The sequence below is a fragment of the Pollachius pollachius genome (assembly GCF_949987615.1).
Source record: "Pollachius pollachius genome assembly, chromosome: 16".
NCBI classification, from domain to species: Eukaryota; Metazoa; Chordata; class Actinopteri; order Gadiformes; family Gadidae; genus Pollachius; species Pollachius pollachius.
Genome location: NC_136949.1, coordinates 14,774,557 through 14,792,311, shown reverse-complemented (window position 1 = coordinate 14,792,311; position 17,755 = coordinate 14,774,557). Strand labels below are relative to the sequence as shown.

Sequence of the window (17,755 nt, the reverse complement as noted above, 5' to 3'; positions counted from 1 at the left end):
AGTCAATATCAAACATTTCCGTTGGGCCAAACCCAGACAGACAGAAAGCAAAGAGAGCCAGTCAAGATTAAGCGATCTAGCACTAACCCCTGTCGTTCTCCCTCCCTGACAGGATGATGAGGTGGTACTCCAATGTGTGGCCACCATCCAGAAAGAAAATCGCAAGTTTTGCCTGTTGGCCGAGGGACTCGGAAATCGTTTGTGTTACCTGGAACCCACGTCCGAGGCCAAGGTGAGATTCTGGCGCATGCTGTGGAATAATAGAGGTCATAAAAGTAATGAACGAAGATCAAAGCTTTGGAATATGTTGAATCAGCGTGCAATTTTGTGATGACTAACCAATGCAGTTGCAGTCTTTGAGGAACAGTGGTCAGCTGCGTGTTCATTTAACGAGCTACTAACTTTTGGACACGTTTCAACTTAATTTTGTTATACTGAAATCGTCTTCCATTGCACTATCATCGATTCTGCTCTTTGCTGTGAAAATCTCTATTGGCGACTGCCAATTTGGCCCGATTGCATGCATAGTCATCACCAAAGGAGATGCATCTATAGAGTAAACATTAATGTAAAACTGAAGTAATTTAGCATGTTGATGCAATCATTGTTTATGTCCCATCTCTGTGGCTGGTGTCTGCAATATCTGCAGTTAGTTAGCCATAGCAGCAGAAGGCTCTGCCCTCAGACCTCACTTCTGGAAGTGAGGTCAGTCAAACAAACAGCGCTTGGGTTGAAGTAAATCCTTTTATGCTTAAACGACACACACTAATGTGGAGGCTTTGGAGGGTTGGGGGTTGTTGTCATCTGAAAACGTATGAAGGTGTTGGCACTCTCCACTCAGGTGTCCTTCCTGCCTCAAGAGACACACAGGTTAGGCTAATTAGGCTCTATATTAACCGTTTATTTGTGTGTCTAAGTGTTGGAGAACATGCACTGTGTCTCACTTGGCGTCTTACCCGGCTCCACCCCCCATCCACCCAAACACCTCCTGCTACAGAGGAGACAGTGGGTATTGGTGCTGTCCCGATGCCAGGCTGTCAGGGACCAGCCAGAGTGTGCGGGAGTGCTACGCAACCTATTTGTCCAGAGCCTTCCAATTTTGTCTGCCAGCCATGCGTGGATCTACATCATCGTCAAGTCACCAAGTCACAGTTGGGATGGCATCTTGCAAGGGCAGGCCTACGGATTAGACTGCTGAGCTTAGGGCATCTCTCCAGACACCGTTTGGCTGGGCGGCCACTGTAAAACGACTATAGAGACTGTGTGAATCTGTGCGAGTGTGTGTGTGTGTGTGTGTGTGTGTGTGTGTGTGTGTGTGGGGGGGGGGTTGGGGGATTGTATTCTATATTCATACTTCAAACTTCAAACAAAAATTGTTTTTTTTTTGTCTGCAAATAAAGAAAATAGCACTGGGAGGAATATATAAAAATCTTTAAAATGCTCAATCTATTTACACAGGAGAAGTATTGAGATTCTTTCCCACCGCCCTATAGGGTTCCCAAAAAAACGCCAGGCGTTTTTTTAAAGGTCACTGCTATGTACAAACTTACTCTCACACTCCCAGTGGCCCGGGTGGTGAGACTGAACACTGAAACAGAGAGATGTATGAAAATTGGAAAATGTTACATGAATAATTCATGGCAGGAGTAACTCTAACAGGAAAGGTCACAAGCCAAGGCATTGGTTCTGTCTGGTCCAGCTGTGACTGGACAAGAGAACCAGACTCTGTCTCGATATTCAGGAGGCCACTCCACCACCTACTGTAGCTTTGGCCCAGTTAAACTAGATAAATGGCAAAAATACACATTTGTGGCAGTGGTAACGTGGCTTTTATAAATCTAGTTAAAAAATATTAAATGTTACTTACTTTTTACTCCGACCAGCCAAACCTACCAATGATTCTACATATGCATTGTTATTGCTGGATCTAGCTGAAGTGGACACAGACTAATATTGAATCACAACCACATCCAAAAATAAATGTTAGCAGTTACATAAAGGAGACCAACAGATTAATATGCAGCATCAAATGCATACACACAAAGCCATATGTGCACTTCCTGCAAATCAATATTCACTTCACTCGCCACAACCAACCCTTAGTCCTACACATGGCATAAACACAGCTCCACACAGGCGCATACACATCCATATATTCAGGAAATATTCACACAAAGGCGGTGTGTGTGTGTGTGTGTGTGTGTGTGTGTGCGTGTGTCTGTGAATGTGTGTGTGCGCACAGGCGTATTTGTGTGCATGTTTGTGCTAAGTAACAAGGTCATAGACTTCGTTAACACCTATGCGGTTCCCACTGCCCCCCCCCCCCCCCCCCCCGGGGGTCAGTAGGCTGTCCTACTGACCCCCGCATCAAGCATGCCAGCCCCACACGTTAATGCCCTCCTGGCTGGGCGGGGGTAAGTCTACATCCACTATGCGAGGGGGGGGCAAAGGTGGAACGACAGGCCATGCCCGGGCCCACTTGGGAAAGCTCCTGAAAGCAGCGGTTCTGAGGGAACCCCGTTCTAAGTGGCTCATCTGGAGTCAGGGCAAGGCTCTCCTGCAGGCTGCCGTACGCGCTGTGTGTAACCGGTTCAGCAGTCACTGTGGTTGGAGAGGAGATTATCCCCTTACCTTCCCCCCCTCGACCCAAATGATTGCGAGAGGGGAAGAAAGGGGCTGATGAGCTGGGGTTGGAGGGCTTTTCAGGTCAAATGATTGTGAGCGAAGGTGATGGCTGCAGGGAAAGGCTTGACTGTGGCACACTTTAGTGGAAATGCAGAACCTATATACAGATCAAAGACGCAGTCGTTCTATTGAACTTGATTCGAACCCTCGATGGCTAGTTATGGCTGGGGGACGTTTTTAGATAAGCCATAATTGATTTGGTTTGTGGTTTATTTATAGGAAAGGATAGCAGCTGACAACAAATGTTTATCAACAGTGCCATCTAGCACTCGTGTCAATCAAGTTATATTTTAAAATTAATGGGCAGATCCCAAAGTTCTCGGCTCTCCCAGCTAGCTTGCTTTTTGTCTATTAGCCAAAGGAATCCAATATTTATTCAATATTTGACTCTATTTCTGGCATGGTGTCTTTATCTTCATTTCAAATGTTGCATTCATAAAAGCAATCCTTTAGTCATGCTTTGTACTTTTATTTCATACATAAAGTAATTGCATGTAGAAAAGCAATTGTGCAGCTCAACCTATCTGACACAAACACTGTGAAACGATAGGAAGAGGGATTTGAACAAAAAAGTGTCCTCTTTATTTAAGCCCACGGGACTCTCAATGGTTCAGCCCTAAGGCAGGGATAAGGAAAACACTAACATGGAACGAAGGCAATACATCGTCAGGATTATGAATGACCCTCATTTCCTCTCCATTAGCGGGGGCACAGATATTAGATCGCGGCCATAATGTTGGTGCCTCGACGGAATTGAATTGGCCCTCATTCAAATCGTCCTGCTTACTATACAGAATGTAGTGGCGCTGTAATAACATGAGTCGTTGGGTTTGAGGCACCGATTGACTGAGTGACTCCGTGGCTCTGGAGGGGATGCCGGGCTGGGATGTAAAGTGTAACTTGTGGTAGAGGTGGGTACACTTTTACTTGGTATTTGTGTGTTGATCTTGTTACTGACGGAAACATTGAGCCAAAGTCCTCTCAAGGGCGGCCGCACGGCAAACGACAACAGGGACCTGTGGTCCGGGGATCTGTTGTGTTGTCTGTGCTTGTTTTCTGACCCCCACTACAGGGTTGTGTCGCCGCTCCAAGCTACCTGTCATGGCCCACTCAGACTGTTTACTGTTTATTTTTCTCCTTCTTTGATCCCTCCCCGCACTTTCCTTCCTTCCCTCCCTCCTTCCCTCCTTCTCTCCTTCCTTCTTTTCTTCTCACCTTCCTACTCTCCCGCCTTTCTGCCTTCCCTCCCCCTTACATTCCCTCCCACCTTCCCTCCCTCCCTCCTTCCTTCCCTCCCTCCCTCCTTCCTTGCTTCCCTCCTTCCTTGCTTTCCTCCTTCCTTGCTTTCCTCTTTCCTCCTCCCTCCCTCCTTCCCTCTCTCTCGCCCTCCCTCCTTCCTTGCTCCCCTCCTTCCTCCCTCCATCCATTCTTCCTTGATTTCCACCTTCCTCCCTCCTTCCTTCCTTCCTTACTCCCTCCCTCCTTCCTTCCTTCACACCCTTCCTCCCTCCCTCCTTCCTTCCTTCCCCCCCCTCCGCCCTATCCGTCTCCCCTTGCGTCCTGCAGTATGTTCCTCCAGACCTCTGTGTCTGCAACTTTGTCCTGGAGCAGTCGCTGTCGGTGCGTGCCCTGCAGGAGATGCTGGCCAACACCGGGAAGGACAGTGAAGGGGTGAGTCCACACACACACACACACTCACACACACACACAAACACACACACACACACACACACACACACACACACACACACACACACACACACACACACACACTATGATATCACACCAAGATGCTGTTATGGAATACTCTCTTGACATGTTTACAGGAATAGTTTTATGATGCTGTACTTTGAGAAGTTATACTTTATTAAGAAATATAAAAATTATAATGCTGAATTATTTAAATAGCTCGATAAGACAAAATTGTGATGGTGAAACTGCAGCATCATGGCACCTCACATTTAAATGAACTGAGACTAAAGCAAACAGCTGAAAGACAAACTCTTTAATAACCTTGTCGGAGGTAAAAGCAGCGACTTTGGTCTTTCCTTCGTCTGCTTCAACACCATCGTACCACAACCCAAACCAGCGTCCTCTAACCAATCGTGTTGATTAAACCAATAAGACAGCTCAGGTACCAAGGGGGGGTGGGGAGAGGGGGGGAGCTGTGTGTCGGAGCAGAGGGATCCACCGTGGTGATCCGTCTCCCAGGGCAACGGGTAAGTGATGGATGTCCAGCCAGGGAGTTCCAGCGGAGGCGCTGGAGATGAGGAACGTTGTTCCTCATGCACCTTGGAGTCTGCTCTTTACCGCCTCTCCCCCCCTGTACCAAGTCCACCATCCTTATCACTGGTGTGTTACCTTGAAGAATGTCTAGCTAACTTTATCCGAGGACTTTGCTATTTAATTTTTTCAATGGTCATCTGTGGTCCTGTTGAATTGCATACATCAGCCATGTTGATTTTCTGTTTATTATGGGATGGGATTGGGATAACCATGGTGACAGACCGCTGGCATCCCAGGCACAGCGATGACCATTGGTGCAATGTTTTGTATGTTGGTACAGATGGAGTCATTACTACTCTACTAATCTTATAAATTGCTCCTTAAATTGCTGGGACTGAGTTACTTCATTATTGAATTGCTCCAATTGCTCCAATTTATTATATTATAATATATTATAACGTGACATTATATTATTATAATAATATACGTGCATTGTGAGCAGGGGGAACACTGGCTACAACTGTACCATCATACATTACAGAGACTTTAATTGAAATTCCTTTCATTGAATGTATCCTCTCCCTGCAGATTACCCCTAACCCTAGGCAAGGTGTAACAATAGGAGATGGCTTGAATACAAACCCAAAGATAAGCTAGACTCTAGCTAGAAAGTGTGGCTACATAATATATATCTGCCTTGTGTATTAGCCTTGAGGATATTGGCTTCTTTGAATTGCAAATGATTAAACAACGGAAGGCGCTTGGAGAGTAGTACCAGGGGAGTAAAGTTCTCTGAAGAAACACATGCAAATGGTTCTTTGTATTCGCCCCGCAAGCTGGGCAGAGTGGTGAGGCTAAAGCTGCTTCACAGTATGATTCCTAGTGCAACACTGGTCCTTTAATGATTCCACCTGCACCACTGCCATCTGTCATTCGTCTCCAGCCCCTTTGCCCCTGCTCTCAGCAGTCGCAACAGACTAGAGACTAATGGACATTTGTCCCGAGTAGCTAACGCTGTTTCCATGTATGTTTGTGTCACTAGAGCCCTGACCATGAGCATTGGGTAGGTCCATCAGTTCATCGTGTGGTGGTGCTCACATGTGTGCTTGCCTGCTCTACTGACCCTGTGACACGAAAGGTTGCAACCTTTTTGTCACTTTCACTCTTCAGGTGTCAACCTATTTTGGGATTGTCAACATAGGATACAAAGTATGGTGTTTTACAACATTTTTTGTTGTCTAAGGGTACCGTTGTATGTTAACTGATTGACCTGAGGGTTGGGGAGAAATTGGAAGGTGACATGTATAGCAATCTCAAAATAGGCCGACACTATTGGACCTAGATCCAAACTACTTATGTAGTGGGAGAGCAAACCTGGCTCAGGTGAAAGTGCTTGCTTCCTCATGTGCCCAAGCTTTTGCGTGTCTTTTAATTTATTACGTACATGCTTTTTGCATTATTAATACAAATAATGCAAAAGTTGGCTTGCAATTATTCAATAACATGCACTGTGCAATTAGTTGTGTCCCATTGCAAATGCCCTCTTTGTTGTCCTCTTCGTTGTTGTTCCTCTCTCCCGGGTATATCTGGCGTATCGTGCGTTATGACCAGCGTTTTCTTTTTAATTAAGTGTACCACGCAGTAGTACGGTGCCATTATTTACAATATCCTGTTTTTCATTCACAACAACCCGAGACAAGGCACTGATGGGAATCCATACTTAAGCAATTTGAAAATAAACCTGGCTTCAAGCCCCGCTGTGCATTACCGTGGAGGTATTATGAACTAAATCCAAGATTCAGTGTATTCTATATACTAGAATATACTATGCTACGACTCTCATCGTATTGTTATCAACTCTTAAGGGAACATCAAGGGTGACTACTTGGCCTTTACCCACACTGGAATGTAGGGACAGCTTCTGTTCCTGCTCTTTTGCTCTGCTCACATTAACACACGTTGAACCACCACCCCGGGGCCGTGGGGTACAGCCCTACCACTTCAGTAGCTTTTGATTTACTCATCGCCCCACAGTGTCCGTTCAGTTGGATTATTTATAGAGAGGCTACAATATTAATAGTTGGTTGGACTACCCATGCACCCAAGTGAACGTAGCAAATTAGAAGGGGGATTACAGACGCTGAATAATGCGTGCTCTTAATACCCCGCGGTCGGTGTGAGGGTACTCAGGGGACCACGGGACGCAGGGGGGCCGTCTGCCTCCTCTGTGGACCCCGCCTGATGCCAGGGCCCAACGTACGCTAAACCTTACAGTTGAAGAGGGTTGTTTCCATAAAAAGGTCAGAGTTCGTGGCTCCGATGTGTCAGCGGCTTGCATCCACCAACACCACTCCCTTCCCCTACTCTCTCTCCCCTACTCTCTTTCTCTCACTCTCTAACTCTCGCTCTCTCTCTCTCCCTCCCTTACTCTCTCTCTCTTGCTCTCTCTCTCTCTCTCTCCTTCCCCTACTCTCTCTCGCTCTCACTCTCGCGCGCTCTCTCTCGCTCTCTCTCTCTCTCGCTCTCTTGCTCTTGCTCCCTCTCTCCCCTACTCTCTCTTGCTCTCCCTCCCCTATTCTCTCTCTCTCTCTCTCTCTCTCTCTCTCTCTCTCTCTCTCCTCTCTCTCTCTCTCTCTCTCTCTCTCTCTCTCTCTCTCTCTCTCTCTAACTCTCTCTCTCCTTCCCCTTCTCTCTCTCTCTCTCTCTCTCTCTCTCTCTCTATCTCTAACTCTCTCTCTCTGTCTCTCCTTCCCCTACTCTCTCTCTCTCTCTCTCTCTCTCTCTCTCTCCTTCCCCTTCTCTCTCTCTCTCTCTCCTTCCCCTACTCTCGCTCTCTCTCGCTCTCTCTCGCTCTCTCTCTCCTTCCCCTACTCTCTCTCTCGCTCTCTCTCTCTCTCTCTCTCTCTCTCACTTCACCTACTCTCTCTCTCTCTCTCTCTCTCTCTCTCTCTCTCTCTCTCCTTCCCCTACTCTCTCTCTCTCTCTCTCTCTCTCTCTCTCTCTCTCTCTCTCCTTCCCCTACTCTCTCCCTCTCTCGCTCTCTCTCTCTCCTTCCCTACTCTCTCTCTCTCGCTCTCTCTCTCTCTCTCTCCTTCCCCTTCTCTCTCTCTCTCTCTCCTTCCCCTTCTCTCTCTCTCTCTCTCCTTCCCCCTCTCTCTCTCTCTCTCCTTCCCCTACTCTCTCTCTCTCTCGCTCTCTCTCTCTCTCTCTCTCTCGCTCTCTCTCTCTCTCTCTCTCTCTCTCTCTCTCTCGCTCTCTCTCTCTCTCTCTCTCGCTCTCTCTCTCTCCTTCCCCTACTCTCTCTCTCGCTCTCTCTCGCTCTCTCTCTCTCGCTCTCGCTCTCGCTCTCTCTCTCTCTCTCTCTATCGCTCTCACTCTGCCTTTCCCCAGCTGTTGCAGGATACTCTTCCAGATTTCTCTTTTGATCTAAGCTGTGTTTCCTTTTTCGTCCGTACTGACCAGGCCATCTGGGACTGGCTCAGTGACCGGGGGGTGGGGGGTATTATGTTGGGGTCAAGTTCAGGGGGAAGAGGTGGGAGTTCCCTTTAGGTCAGTTCAGAAAGGGGGGAGACGGGGGGGACGTGGAAATGTACGTTGACAGCCGTACAAGCCAGAGGATAAACAAACCAGTAACGCATGCTTGATAAATCCTTGATAAGACAGGGTCTCTGACACAACTGTTGACATTATACTCTCACGGAGACTGCAGTCTCCTTCGTACTGTGCGTTAACTAAGTGAGCCTTTTTTCAATAACAGTGAATTCCCTTTGGACCAATCCTGATTTGAAATCATTGAATTCAACTTGATATCTTTTGGTGCTCGGCCAATGTGTACCTCCACGTGTGCAGTAATGTACCTTTTTTCGTTAATGAAACCAATGCAGTTGCCTGAAAACGACTAATGTACCTTATTGCCCCTGACTACAGTATTCTCTGGTTTTGGTTTGTATTGTCCCTCTGTCTTATGCTTCTAGAAGTTGGTAAAGAGGGTAAGTAGAGTGTCCCTTTTTGTGCTTTCACTCTTTAAAACCAATCTGGTTTTAAACTCCTCATTTACTCAACTCTGACACTTGTGGTGAATGAATTGTGAATGAATTGCCCTTGAATGTCCTGTTTGTGTTGTTTCCGTTCTATTTCTCTCCGTGTTGGTCACACAATTGCATTTGAAGTATGCGGTCAAAAGAAGAAACCTACGATGAATTGAGCAATTCATTCTCTTTTGCCCAATTGTGCGTTAAACCATTCTTTGTGGAAAAATACACACAAATGCAAATTAGATAGTTGCCTTACACTGTCTTGGTAGAACATCATGCCACTCAACTTTGGTTCTGTCAATTCTGAATCCAACCTAGATCACTGTATCAATAATGGATCCCACACATACAATCCAGACAAAACATTGAATTTAGATGCAGGATCACTTCTGCAATTGACGGATGAAAGGGGAATTGCAAACTTAAAACTATTGAGATAGATATACCACCAGGATGATGCATTAAGTCAAATTGTTGAAATGGGTTCCATTTAGTAGATTTGGGATTAAGTCATCAGTAACCAAAAACTAAAATCAACCCCCAGGGAAATACATCACACACAACACACGCCGATGCCATAGCGTCGTTTTCCGTGTGAAAATGGGGGGCAAATAACCCACTCGACCCACTCAGTATCAGAAATGGAAGGTGGCTCGATTTAAGCTGGGCTACTCTTTAAGGTATTGAGTTCCCCCCAGCAGAGAGCCGACCCCAGGGCCACAAATAGAGGCACACTGAGCCCCAGACATAGAGCCCCTATCTAAGGAGGGCAGCAGGGACCAGGACCACCACGGCATTCCTCATGCAATGTGGTGGGCCCAATGGCATGTCTCTGACCCCCGCTTCCCCACAGGCAGCCCAGGGGGGCGGTCACCGGACCCTGCTGTACGGGCACGCCATCCTGCTGCGCCACTCCTTCAGCAACATGGTGAGCAGGACCCCCGTACCGTGATACGCCAGGGTGGCCTCCTCCTCCTCCTCCTCCTCCTCCTCCTCCTCCTCCTCATTATGCTAATGTTACACATGTATACTGGATGTTAATTAACATTTAGTCTCATAGTTGCATAGTCATAACCAGCCAAGACGATAACAGGTGCTAAGAGCTATAACAGCAATTAGCTTGAATCCAATTGCGAAACCTGGCAGCACACCTTATGAACTAGCTGGATCTTTATCAAGGTGTCCTGTTAGAAGCGACAATGTGTCAATGACTTTAAATAAACTGTTATCTTGGCAACGAAGATCGTCTATAATTGTCAATGAAGTTTACTGGATGTCAGTAGGAATTCAACTTTTGAGTCAAGTCTGCAAAACCCCATTTTATCTCCATGGAAAAAACACTACAAATAACCTGCCAAGTCGGTAACATTTTAGTGTTGCCGGAATGATGTTGACAAGGCTGGTCTGCTGTTGTCTCTCTCCCCCCAGTACCTGACGTGTCTGAAGACGTCGAGGTCTCTGACGGACAAGTTGTCCTTCGACGTAGGACTGCACGAGGATTCAATAGGTACGATTATCGGGACAACCGACCGGGTTCAGTCTGCAAATGAATCGCCTGGTATTCCCGGCCTCTTGAGCCTCTTCCCAGAAAGGAGCATGACTATATTTAGGTGTTGTGGTCACTCTGAATGGACAGACGGGCACCTGTCCATTATTTATACACATGATTATACATAAGTATGCATGAGTAGCATTACATTGTTTCTAATTAGTGTATATATTGAACTGGATTATCTGTGTGTTTGTGTGTGTTCACATGCATATTTATACTAGATATAATCATGTGTTAGATATTGGTTGACTCGTACAGAAAGGTGAGTGGGTATGTTCGGGGTTTGCGTGTGCTTCAACTTGCTTGTGTGTGTGTTCGGTGTGTGATCCTATCTACAGGGGAGGCGTGTTGGTGGACAATTCACCCCGCGTCCAAGCAGAGGTCCGAGGGAGAGAAGGTGCGCATCGGTGACGACCTCATCCTGGTCAGCGTGTCCACGGAGAGATACCTGGTGAGTCTCACCCCCCCCCCCCCCCCCACACACACACACACACACACACACACCGCCAAGGGGAGACGGGGGGAGGCAAGGCCCCCAGCAGAGGAGCTTGCTAGCTACTGTTACTGCTATTTATCCTTGAGCACGTGCTTTCATTCAAAGCGACTTCAGGGTAATTCGGAGAACCCCCGCCCCTTCACCCCCCCTCAATCCAGTGCTGTCTTTCATCAGAACACCCTGGAACACGCAGGAACAAACGAGGCCCAGCGCCAACAGCTCCGCCACCGCCTGTGGCAGGGGTCCCTGCTGCCTACATGGCAGGCTGCACTGTATTACGCACTCATGTGCAGCGGTCACATCTCATGTCTCCCTCTGGGGCCACCCGCCCTGAGCTCCTTATTTGAGGACGTGCAGAAAGGCAGGGAGCGAGCAGGGGTCTCAGGTGGCTCCGGAGGCGCCGGGGCTATGTGGCCGTCACGGGCTTGGCTGGCGCGCCAGAGAGCAGAGACGACGAGGGAGGAAGAGGGGCTCGAGGAGGAGGAGGAGCTGCAGTGTGTGTTCCTCAGCTCCCCTCCTCTCTCCTCCTCAGACAGCGTCTCTGAAACCTTTACAGCCTGCCGCAGACAAGGGGCCGTCCACAGCCGGCGTCGGAGTGACGGGGCATTTTGTTGGGGAGAAGGGGGAAAAACAACCTTGAAATCCCAATGGAAACGGATAAACAGTTTGAGCGGTCGCATTCACTTTATTAGTAGTATTAGTATCATCATCCCATCGTTAACGCTGACCGCGGTATTAAACTAAATGTATTGCAAGCTGTATTAAAGCTGGTCTTTTAGAGAGGAGGATTGTGTTAGAGAGCGCCGGCATGCATTTAGATACAGACAAAGAAATAGAGTTAGGGAGAGGGAGGGATAGCAAAATCAATGAGCAAGCGAATGAGACACGCAGAGAGAGAGAGAGAGAGAGAGAGATGCAGAGAGACAGAGCTAGATGGACAATGAGAGAGAGACTTAATGACAGGCAGAGAGACAACGCTAGATAGATAATGAGAAGAAGAGGGAGAGAGAGATAGAGATAATGAGAGACAGAGCCAGAAGGGTAATATATATATATGAGATGAATAATGAGAGATAGAGACAAGGAATAGAGATAGATACTGTAAATGGATAGTGAGAGGTAGAGACAGATAGATGGATAGTGAGACGTAGAGACAGTGATAGATGGAATGTGAGAGATAGAGGCAGACATGGATGGATAGTGAGAGGTAGAGGAAGGGGTCAAACACTCGGTCAACACACTTAGGCATCCAGACTCTGCATCAGCCCTTTAAGGAAGGCGAACGTACCATTGAAAATAGAAGAAAGCATGAAGACTGTTCTCTACGCTAGCAGGAAAATTCCACACCTAGTCCTGGATTCTTTCTGTAGGCCAAGAGACTTCGTAATCCGCAGCAGAAGTGCTACTTTCAAAGCCCCAGGGCACCCTAATCCTGTGCTAATCGTCATTTCCCCAGGAGGATAACAGCGAACAAAAACGATAAAATAACCCAGTTCTTATTAGTATAGCCAGTCTTTCGATGGCTACTGCTTGAGACCCAATCAGGGCTGAGCTGTGGAGCTCTTGGGAGAGACACTAACCTTAAAAGGCCTGTTGTGGATCCTGGACTAGTAAAGTGTGAGTACAATGGGGATTGGGGACTTCTTCTCAATTATTGGACCCAGCTGGGGAGGTTATTGCACTCTGTGTCCATCAAAGACACACGCACAAACACGCACGCACACACTGAGAGAGAGTGTAGTGGCAGGTAAACTGCTACCATCTGTTTTTGGCACTGCATCCCCAGGACGTCTTCACTTATTTTTAAAGGTCATCCTACTCCGCAAATGTGTCCCATTCCATAATGGCACACATATACATACATATGTGAAAGACCCTTTTATCCAAAGAGACTATCAGTGAATTATGTTTAGATGCATATCGTTAGTGAGCACGTAGACATTAGGAATCTTGCTCATGTATGCCTACAGAACTGTGAAAATTAGGATTTAAACCCAGAGCCTTTGTGTATGGCCAATGTCTTGGAGAACGACAGGAGCTGTCCATCAAGAGAAAACCCTCTCTCAGTGTGCTCCGGCCCCCCCCATCCCCCCCACCCAAGTGGATGCTATCCACATCCACCTGCTCTAACGGATGAAGAATCATTCCTGCTGATGGATCACTCCTCTCACCCCCCATCACACACAAGCACACCTGGAATGTGTGATTATATTTCCGTTCTCTTCTCTCACCTTCATCATAAACCCCCGCTGGCAATCTGCACAGACACATGTAGGCCTCTGGCCCTGCGCTGGGCAGCACAGCTCTCTCCTCTCTCATCAGAGCAATGTGGCAATGGGATGTATCGATAGCAGAACATTTTCCGTTGCCTGAAACTCGACCCACAATTGACTGTGCCTGCGGAGAAAGAGACATCCTCTATACTCAGTCCATAAGCAAACCCTTTAATCTAAAGCCAGGCTGACAACAATCACAGCATACAGTCGAGTTGCTAGTAATGCAGTGACATGGCACACATAGCCGTAATTTAGCCGTTTTGTAGGTGTGTTATCTATTCAAACCTCCTGGCCAAGCTTACCTTCTGACCTATGCCTTGCAGCATCTCTCCATCGCCAACGGCAACATCCTGGTGGACGCCTCCTTCATGCAGACGCTGTGGAACGTCCAGCCTACCTGCTCTGCCAGCAACGTGGCCGTAGGCAAGTCGACACCACCTTGTTAACACCGCCAACCACATCATCATCATACTACATCACGCAAATGTTTGCAGTCTATGGAGGCAAAAAAACGACCACGGTTTTTCCATTTCCAAAATACATAATTGAGGTATTACTCTTACTGAAGATTGCTGAGCGCAGATGCTTTATAAAAGGTACGAAGTACTCTGCATATAAGACATGTTTTCTATGCTTCGTTTCTTTGTTTCTTCACATTGACATCAGGCTTCCTCATCGGGGGTCACGTGATGCGTCTGTGCCACGGTCATGATGAGAGCCTGACCATCCCCGGAGCGGATAAGACTGAGTCCGAGCAGAGGTGGGTGTCACTGCAATCTCCCACACACCCATATCGCAACACAATGTCTCCACTATCGTGGGATTGCAGGGAGAAAGCCCTTCTGCTCCTTCAGACGGGGCAGAGTGAGAGTAAGACCCCAGCCCGCGGCGTCGGCCCGCCGGTCAGAGGCTTAGAGTGAGCGGGAGCAGGCGAAACAAAACGTTGTGTGGTTCATCCGATTTGGCGGTAATTAATGTTATTATAGGCACAGCTGTTTCAGGCTTTGTTTCAGCACCTTTTTCTTTAATGTGTGAATACAGCGACTTCATTTCACGCTGTCTTCAAGCTGCCTCATGTCGGAGGCAGTGATTTATAACCAGCCTGAGGGAAATACTCCCTCCGTCGATGGTCAAGATGAGAAAGGCTGCGTCATCATTCACCCTCTAACTGTCAATCGGTCCACTCAGAGCTCACACGCCCCAAAGCCCCCTTTTCCTACAGAGTTTGTCGGCCATCGGTGCCCACTGCCGTCCCGACGCTTGGCAATCAGCCGCACAGCATTGTGGGTCCCTCGACGCGTCGGTCCATCCATCACATGATGAACTACGCCGTCACCACCGTCACTTTCTCTCCAGCCTGGTAGAAGGGGAGCTCTCAATCTAAAGTTTTGACTTCATAACCTTTCTTTTGTACTAATGGGAACGGCGTCCTCAGTGGCTTATGGCATTTGGTGCAATTTCGTAGAAAGGAAGTCCTTGAAATGAGCACATGCCCGAGTTTAATGCAGCCATATGAGTTAGGTGTGCATGCTTTACCATTAAAGACACGTTTGTTCAAAGGGTTGATCCTCCGATCTCCTCTGATCTTCCCCCAGGATAGTGAACTATGAGGCGGGGAAGGGAGCTTCCAGGGCCCGCTCGCTCTGGAGGATAGAGCCCCTCAGGATCAGGTGAGATCCTATGCATGACGCGCACGCACGCACACACACACACACACACACACACACACACACACACACACACACACACACACACACACACACACACACACACACACACACACACACACACACACGTACACACACACACACACACACACGTACACACACATATACACAATCACTCAGTAACTCACTTGCATGTCTGCTTTGGTGCTCAAACACACACACACACACACACACACAAGTGCACATAACCATCACTCACACCCACCAAGCACAACGTGCACACAAAGACAGGCCAACACGTGTGCACCCACACAAGCTTCTTGGTTATTAAGCAATCAAAAGCCAGCATCTTCTGTGGCAGCCACATGGGGCGAGATCACAGAGGTGCTTTATATATAGAACCCTTTCCTCCATCCCCAGTTGTCACATCCAATTAGCCGATGGGATACTGCAGAGGTTTGCGTTATCTGCCTTTCTGTCTTTATCTAGTTTATTTTCTCGTCTCAATCTCGGGTCTGCTTGTCTTTGTCAGATATTCTTTTGGTGTTGATCCATGCGTTATTTTTCTGTCACGTCCTCGGCCGGGTCTCGGCAGAGCGAGCTGTCAGTCGCCCTTCACGTTTAAACCTTGCAGGGGCTTCCTCTCAGGCTCACGGTGCTTAGCTCCCCCCCCCCCGAGAAGGAGAATCACGCCGCCATCCTCGCACAATCTATCATTCCACGGCAGACACTCCAAAAGGCCTGCGGCTGCCATTTGTTTTAAATGTTCAGGAAAACGTACACAACTACCAGATAACGTCCGCACAACGCTCACTGCAAAGTCTCAAAAAAAGAGTTCAGACATCAAGACCAAAATGCTTCAAAAATTTGTTGGAGAAACGCCACGTTTTCCCAAAATAATGCAGCTGTCTCTGTCCTTGTAGACCATGAACAAGGCATCGCTCTGATTATAGCTTTGTTGTCTCGTTCTATATCTTTTTATCGTGTCTCATAAAAAGATATAGAACGAGAAAGCTGGATAGATAACTGCAGGATAACGCCAAGGCTACATCAATTTTACCCGCGTTGATTCTATTCTAATTCATAATTAATTAATGAATCAATATGGTAATGGCGGAGAGTCCTCGTGCAGTGGTGGACGACGTGCCCTGCAGGTCTTTAACGGCTCTCTGTCCCCCCCTCAGCTGGAGCGGAAGCCACATCCGCTGGAACCAGTCCTTCCGCCTGCGCCACCTGTCCACCGGTCACTACCTGGCCCTCACCGAGGACCGCGGCCTGGTGCTGCAGGACCGCGAGAAGTGTGACACCAAGGCCACAGCCTTCTGCTTCAGGCCCTCCAAGGTCGGGGGGGGGGGGAGAGTCTTCTCCTCTTCACTGTGTTTACTGTTGGATGAAATTCCCACAGTGAACAATTATGTTCATGTTTTATGGCTGCTTTTATTGCTGCGGCCACGGTACCAGGCCCCCAGGAGCAGTGCATACTTCCGCAGTCCACCAGCGGCTATGGTTGGATCGATACGAAGGCCTTATGGAAATGCGCTCTGAAATGCAGTGCTTCCCGAGCCTTTCCAAACCAGCACAACCCTCTACAGCAATGTGTTTTTTTTCCAATGCGCTCCTACCAAACAAACAAAAAACAGTTGCTTGTGAAACACCAGTTGTAATACATAATGGGCCGTGCCTGCGTCGGCTGTCCGTGTCCTTTTAGACCATAAACCATAAATAGACTAAAAAAGGCTTCACTCTGATCAAAAGATAGATATATGCATAGGCTGGTCATTTTACGAAAGCTACATTCATTTGACCTGTGTTTAATAGAGGATTATAATGTTATTTTACATGTTATTTGTGTTTGTAAGATAAGGCTCAACAGGCCATTCTATGGACAATCTCAGTGTTTGGCACCTTGCCTGTCGCCTCTTTTGCATTATAACCTGCCCCCTAGAACAACAAAATCGTCCGATTGGTCGGTAGTTCGACTGGATGTTTTGAGCGCTATCCCGGAGGATGAATCCCGGACCTCTCCAAGGAAATAATTATTTTCAGAGCGGAGGGCTGGCTGGTGCTCTGCTCATATCTCTGAAATTAATTTGTGAAACTGAAAACATAACTCCTTTTCAAATGTCGGCACAAAATAACAAATTGAACGGAGGCTTGAGGTCTGATTTGCATTCATCCTCCGTGAAAGCCATCTGAAACACTTAGTAGTTGCCCTTTCAATGCATCCTCCTGATCATCTGCATATCATTTGGCGTTGTTAACTTGAATGGGTTTCTACAAAGGGCATCTGTGGGGTTGGCTGACGGCTCATTGGCCTTCTCGCTGGTAATGATTCAACTCTGCACTACCAGTGGAATAATTGTGCCTGACGTCCGTGGGAGTCACAGCCACTGTATCTGAGACGAGCCCCCTTTAGTGAGGGAGAAATCTGGGCAATTAGGAGCGCATTGATCACCTATAGAGGAGCCCGCTACGTTGCTAGCCTTTCGCTCCTGCTTTATTTTCAACCGCTGTGCATTTCTTCACGCTTGCCTTGTCTCTCACGTGCCTCTCGCGCCCACTCGCGCCCGCCCCCCTGGTTATTGTTGGTGCTCTCACCCAACCGAGTTCTGCAGCGTTTCCTATTTTAAATTGGTCCAAAAATATCGTTCAAACGGCCCAAAAAAGCCAAAACTAAAGAGAAGCAGGTAGAAGGTAAAAGCAGAGCGCACACAGGGTTCTAAATATAGATCCATGACCTTTCCTCTGTCACTTGATTCTGAAAGAGAATCCCAGAGCCTCGGTTGATTGCAGTGATCGGCGCACCTCGGGCTCCTCTC

At 47.8% G+C, this 17,755-nt stretch overlaps 1 protein-coding gene across 1 annotated transcript in view; it reads left to right on the top strand.

Annotated features, from left to right (window-relative positions):
- ryr3 (ryanodine receptor 3) overlaps positions 1-17,755 on the top strand; it is a gene marked incomplete at both ends in the record, with an annotated part of 112,984 nt that overhangs the window by 10,356 nt on the left and 84,873 nt on the right. The window contains 11 exons of the mRNA XM_079753193.1: positions 113-232; positions 4,252-4,356; positions 5,954-5,974; positions 8,886-8,900; positions 9,799-9,873; positions 10,374-10,452; positions 10,836-10,948; positions 13,593-13,692; positions 13,936-14,029; positions 14,865-14,939; positions 16,121-16,277. Of these exons, the coding sequence (XP_079609319.1) occupies positions 113-232; positions 4,252-4,356; positions 5,954-5,974; positions 8,886-8,900; positions 9,799-9,873; positions 10,374-10,452; positions 10,836-10,948; positions 13,593-13,692; positions 13,936-14,029; positions 14,865-14,939; positions 16,121-16,277 (954 nt within the window). The remainder of the gene's footprint in view (positions 1-112; positions 233-4,251; positions 4,357-5,953; positions 5,975-8,885; positions 8,901-9,798; positions 9,874-10,373; positions 10,453-10,835; positions 10,949-13,592; positions 13,693-13,935; positions 14,030-14,864; positions 14,940-16,120; positions 16,278-17,755) is intronic.